General features: G+C 42.8%; 1 protein-coding gene across 1 annotated transcript; it reads right to left on the reverse strand.

Moving 5' to 3' along the window:
• Positions 1-1,177: 1,177 nt before the first annotated feature.
• On the reverse strand, positions 1,178-4,454 carry actc1b (actin alpha cardiac muscle 1b). The gene is made up of 9 exons (XM_079217158.1): positions 4,427-4,454; positions 3,232-3,382; positions 3,005-3,133; positions 2,676-2,786; positions 2,499-2,583; positions 2,039-2,200; positions 1,764-1,955; positions 1,494-1,675; positions 1,178-1,417 (listed from the first exon to the last, which is right to left on the reverse strand). The coding sequence occupies exons 2-9, from the start codon at positions 3,358-3,360 to the stop codon at positions 1,274-1,276; spliced, it is 1,134 nt and encodes a 377-aa protein (XP_079073284.1). The 5' UTR covers positions 3,361-3,382; positions 4,427-4,454; the 3' UTR covers positions 1,178-1,273.
• Between the last annotated feature and the right edge of the window lie 1,941 nt (positions 4,455-6,395).

Raw genomic sequence — 6,395 nt, forward strand, 5'->3', positions numbered from 1 at the left:
GTTTTATTACCCAGGGCAGCGTCGTCGGGCGGAGCAGTTTATTTTCGGCTCGATGGAGGGTGCATTTTGTCAACCGGTTGACTTTGTAATTCAAACCCAACGCACCTTTTAAATTGTAGCCGCATTTTATACTTTGTTTCTGTCTTTTTGCTTTTCTATCTCCACGGTTGCCCCCGCTGGCTTGTTGATTTATCCTATATTTCAATGCATCTTGCCGTTTGTTATTGACAATTTATGAAAATACACATCAATGCTGTCAACACATCCGGGACCGTAGTTTTGTCCTTCACAATAAGATATCACGCGTCAACAACTCAGAACTATGCAATAAAAGCTCCGTAATTTCCATGTGAGTGTATCCACCACCTGCTGGATGTTCTGTTTAACTCTTCTCATGTCAGTCACTGGCAAAACAGCAGCTGATTCATCATGTTTCTTACTTAAAGGGGTATAAAATCAGTAAATTAATGTAAAATGTTGAATAGCATGACACATCATTAATAGAACTGCCTTTTGGGAAAAAGTATGGAGAATGTAAAAGGCCCTCAGCCGTCTTCAGGGGATTAAATAGCACACAAAAAAAGCACCAACTAAATTAATACAAAGGGTATGAATACCAGTGAATCGGTATTCAGTACTACGTTGTGTCACATTATTTGGGTGATTTGCTGTTAAAAATGATTATTAAAGGGATTTTTTTTATATTTTATAACACAACTGTGTATTGGCCGAGAAGTTAAACCTAAAAGAGCCCGGTGACTGCATCACATCCTCTTTCCTGGCTTTAAGAAATCATTGTAGTGTAACCTCATCTGCTAAATTATCTATTTTTTGGCAAGAGCCCTTCACTTAATCTTTCTACATTCACCCATTATTCATTCATTTTGGTTAAAACAAAGAAATAACCTAAGATAAGAAGGATAGTATAACAATGACGGTAGTTATTCTGTTTCTCAAGTAAAAGTGAATGTTCACTTTTGTCTTCAACCACTAGGTGGAAGCATCACCATCCATGCTTTAGCAAACCTTTGCTCATTCAGGTGTGGGCCTAAAGATAGGTGACAAAAGATGGATTGACGACACATCCATGGTGTATGCAGAGATCTCACAGATCTTACTATACTATACTCATTATTTTGTGTATTTGTATTGTCGCAAGGAACTACAGTACAGGAGACACTCTCACAAGGGCTTATCTTTATTACAATAGAACATATATATACAGGAGACAACAAAGTACAAATGCATGGTCGGAAGGAGGTTGGTTGTGTGTTTAGAAGCACTTTCTGTGGACAATGGAGGGGCCGGCCTCATCGTACTCCTGCTTGCTGATCCACATCTGCTGGAAGGTGGACAGGGAAGCCAGGATGGAGCCACCGATCCAGACGGAGTACTTCCTCTCAGGTGGAGCGATGATCTAAGCAAGGAGTAAACATTTTGTTGAGTCTTAATTCGCTTTGTAATTGAAGGTGAAACAATTGCAGTTGTCTCACCTTAATCTTCATGGTGCTTGGGGCCAGAGCTGTAATCTCCTTCTGCATACGGTCAGCAATACCAGGGTACATGGTGGTACCACCAGACAGCACATTGTTGGCGTACAAGTCCTTACGGATGTCAATGTCACATTTCATGATGCTGTTGTAGGCGGTCTCATGGATGCCAGCAGACTCCATACCTGGTGGAAGACAAGCAAAATAGATGAGCTTTAAGACAAAATACAGCATATTAGATCACAGCAACCAAAAATGCAACCAATTACTCACCAATGAAAGAAGGCTGGAAGAGGGTCTCCGGGCAACGGAAACGCTCGTTTCCAATGGTGATGACCTGACCGTCGGGCAGCTCGTAGCTCTTTTCCAGGGAGGAGGAGGAGGCGGCGGTGGCCATCTCATTCTCAAAGTCAAGAGCCACGTAGCACAGCTTCTCCTTGATGTCACGCACAATCTCACGCTCAGCTATATGGAGCAGAAAGTTTGAGTATTGAGAAACAACACTTGTACACCTCTCTCATTAAACAAATCAACCAACATAGGCCTACCAGTTGTGACAAAGGAGTAGCCACGCTCCGTCAGGATCTTCATCAAGTAGTCAGTCAGGTCCCGGCCGGCCAGATCCAGACGCATGATGGCGTGTGGCAGGGCGTAACCCTCATAGATGGGGACATTATGGGTCACACCATCACCAGAGTCCAGCACGATACCTTTGAAAAGCAGAAAAGGACCACAGGGAGTGAGCTATGCATGCCTGTTACGGTCTGCCCTCTTCAAGTATGTCACATCATAAACTATAGAATGCTGCTGACATCACATGTCACACACCCTGCTGGAGAGGGCTTAGCACCTTCACTTGACAATGAGACAGGAGTCCATCCAGATGACAGGCAGCCTCAGAGTCTAATTGCTCAACAGTTTCTTCCTTGCAGCACAACGTCCTCTTATTTTAGCTCATTGAGTAACTGACTACAGACTAAAGTGGGTAAAAAGCTGTAGTGTACTGACCGGTGGTACGGCCAGAGGCGTACAGGGACAGGACGGCCTGGATGGCCACGTACATGGCGGGAACGTTGAAGGTCTCAAACATGATCTGCAAGAAAAAGCAAGCAGAAGGCGAAAGGTTTGTCTTAACCCGGGAACAAATATGTGAAAGCGGAGCGTAGAGGAGTGACTGTGAAGTACCTGGGTCATCTTCTCCCTGTTGGCTTTGGGGTTCAGGGGGGCCTCAGTGAGCAGGGTGGGGTGCTCCTCAGGGGCCACACGCAGCTCATTGTAAAAGGTGTGGTGCCAGATCTGCGGGAGGAGAGATAACAGCTGATGTCAGGACTGGAACAACATGACTGAACAAACAACAACCAGTTACATATATATATATATATATATATATATATATATATATATATATATATATATATATATATATATATATATATATATATATAAGCAGCTTTTACGATGGCGGCCAGGATGACAATTCTCAAGGATGCGGAGAGTCAGCTGCCAACACACACCTTCTCCATATCATCCCAGTTGGTGATGATGCCATGCTCGATGGGGTACTTCAGGGTCAGGATACCCCTCTTGCTCTGGGCCTCATCACCTACGTAGCTGTCCTTCTGACCCATACCCACCATCACACCCTGGGGGAAGAAGCAAGAGAGGAACATAAGACATAGGACGAAGCTGCTCCTACTTATACTTCTGTGATTTATTTAATGTTTGTTTAGTTTGAGCTTACCTGGTGGCGGGGCCTTCCAACAATGGAGGGGAAGACAGCACGGGGAGCGTCATCTCCGGCAAATCCAGCCTTGACCAAGCCAGAGCCATTGTCGCACACGAGGGCGGTAGTCTCTTCGTCGTCACACATGGTTAGGCTTTACTGGGGTGGTCTAACATTTGAGGGGTGGGGAAGAAACACAAGGAGGTTTAGGATGAGAATCAGGAACAGCTGTCTAAACCGCCTAGATTACATAGCTGTTATAATTGAACAATCACAAGCACTTTATCGCTGGATTGGCAGATGATGTGATGAAGTGACTAGACCAGACTCATATGATTAATGTAGGTATTAGCTGTGATGCAGTGTGCCTTTGAAGACCTGCCATCACTCTCTCATAACTGCTAATGTTATTATCACTTTGAAACACAAATACAACCCACCTCAATGGGTGCTATTTATAGAAAGCTAATTAGACATGCCTTTGGATGCTATATTGGTCCCAACCTTGCCGTACAACTACTGATACCATATCACCGCAGCCGTGATTGTTCCTGGGACATCTCAGAGCTGCTGAGGTAGCACCAAAAAGGGGCATAACAGAGAAACCTGTGATCTATTTTAAGCTCAGCACCCACACTGTGCTCAACAGGGTGAAACAAGTGGCACTTGCATCTCCTGCTATTTCAGGTTTGAGAGAGCCTGAGTCTGAGAGCCAGGCCAGCACTCATCTGTCTGCACACTGTGACACTTTTGTTTTACTACATGGCTCCGTGCCCCAGCTGCCTCTTAGCTTCATTCATTGGAGCATCGGTGGATATGGCCAACTTCTCCACAGCTTTGTGCACTGAAACAAGTTATGCTCCCATCAGACATGTTTGAGATACTACACGAGTTCAGTCTATACTTTTCCACAGAAACTTTCTCAAGAATGGCGTGTCTTTGTCACAGAAAATCCCATCATCTAATAATGTTAATTACAATATCCCATGTCAGTCAACCTAACATAACCAGTAACTTTTTGCAGTAAGTTTTAACTGTAGTCATCCTTTTCATTTCGTCTTCATAACGTGTGAAAGCCATAAAGTTGCATCATCCGCTCATTGATTTAAGTCTCATCAGCTCAAAGCACAGGACATCGACTTTGTGAAAATAATCACACAAATGACACAGATATCCAAAGCGAATCAGATAAACAAGTTGAGAAGTTACTCACCAAGGTGCACTGGTAGGCGGATGCTTCCACTGGGACAAAGACTGAGGGTGGGAAGAGCTCCTTAAATAAGCCCCAGGCTGGGTCTAGGGACCAGGGGCGGGGCTGGGGGTTCACACAAGTCCAAATAAGAGCTGCCAGCAAAAATCAACAAGCCAGAGGAAAGTGTTTCACATACATGGATGGGACTTCTCTACAATGAAGTCACTTGACTGACACCGTCTTAATGATGTGTTGGTTGAGAATAAAACGTTTATAACCTAAAGTGATGGTTAATGTGATATTATTGGGATTATTGTATCATTTAATACAAAATAACAACATTAAGATTAATGCCTTTCATTTTTCAAAGGTAAGATACAGAAGTAATCTGCATTATAGGATCGAAGTTTCTCTCATAAACTTCATGAAATATGTAACTTCATGCCTTAAAACAATTTGCATGTGTGTTGCATAATATATAATGTATTTACAGCCCTACAATCATACATGAAGACACTTTGAATGTCTTACAATCCGAGTGTTAAAAGACTGTGATTTATGTGCCACTGTGTAACAGGCAGGAACACATATGTTATATCTCTGAGAGGTTTTAATATTCTCAGAGGGCCCACTATGATGACCCAGACAGGACAGCGTCACTCGTGTCTTGTTAAGGAGATGAAAACATTGCATATGTCTGTGAACCACGCTCCTGGTATGTGCGCTGAGCTTCCTCGACTTGGGAACAGCTGATGGTAACGCCAGCCGGGCTCTGTGTGGGATCTGGCCGTCTGAGAGGCATGTGGTGTCTGTGCTCCCAGCTGATTGGCCCAGCTGTCTCCTTGTAGGGTTATGGTGAGCAAGAGAGTCATTATTGAGCAGCCACTGAGGTTCCCGAGCCGTGAGTCTGCAAAGAGGAGGTCCATATTTGTGCCATCCACTTTTCCATATATTTTCCTTGATGTACAGTGTACCTTATGAGGTAATGCTATCCGCTATGCAGGAATGGTACAAACATTTGACAGATGTTCATCCTTCCCAAAGATGGTCAGACCATTCGTTCATTTGTTATGATTTAGGAAGTGTATTTATTCAGGTCTTCCGGTTGAGGAACAATGTACCAGAGGTAAAAGAGCAGTATAATATGTGAGGTCATATCAAAGCTGGAGGTATGTGAGAGCATTCTTCTGCACCAGGCTGCCCAACCAGATACAGAGCCTCCTATATATAGCTGTGTTACCTCTCTATCTCAACAGATACATGTAGCTGAAGCATCTCATATATATATATTTGCATAACTAAGAAGACTTTCATAGATTGGATTGATATTGTTTTGATACATGAATAAAGGGGAAGTGACCCATGATCAGGCTTCAAAGCAACAGCGAGAGGCATACTGAAGCTTTGTAATAAAATGCAATATATCTAGAGAGTGTTTCTTAAATGCTTCAAACTATATCTTATTGAAACTAAATATATAACAGAGAGCCTGCATTACAAACTGGAGGTGTGGGGTTTAAAAAGGCCGATAGGTAGAGGTGTTTCTTGATCCTAGGTGCCTACAGTCAGGATATCTCTATATTCTCTATGTCATAAATTAATTTTTGGACCATAATTACTGAAGAGCTACAGAGGGTCAGCATCCTCAACTTCAGTACCAAAAGTGGTGTAACATGGTGACACATTAACTATACATTTACTTTACGCTTGAATATTATTCCATTGTTTATAATGTCATCACAGAAACAATATCAAAAATAATATCTTAATTCAGAAATCTGACATGTTAGGAAATCCAAATAAAAAAATCCTCAACTGGTGAGCCTTTCAGCAAGTGAAGATGCATGTGTTGTACTTATGTTCGAACCCCAATAATAAGACACTCTCCTCCACCCCTCCTTGATTGGTACCTGCAAGTTCAAATACTTACAAGTTATCTTTAAATTCTTCCCAGAAACACCAGCTTGTTGCACAATGGGTCATATAACAT

The sequence above is a fragment of the Taurulus bubalis genome (assembly GCF_910589615.1).
Source record: "Taurulus bubalis genome assembly, chromosome: 4".
NCBI lineage: Eukaryota > Metazoa > Chordata > Actinopteri > Perciformes > Cottidae > Taurulus > Taurulus bubalis.

Excerpts from the sequence above, each read along its gene's own strand:
- actc1b (XM_079217158.1), bottom strand. The coding sequence starts at position 3,360 with ATGTGTGACGACGAAGAGACTACCGCCCTCGTGTGCGACAATGGCTCT. Across the intron at positions 2,584-2,675 it reads ACAGGGAGAAGATGACCCAG|ATCATGTTTGAGACCTTCAA; the intron begins GTACTTCACAGT and ends TTTTTCTTGCAG. Across the intron at positions 2,201-2,498 it reads CGCCTCTGGCCGTACCACCG|GTATCGTGCTGGACTCTGGT; the intron begins GTCAGTACACTA and ends TGCTTTTCAAAG.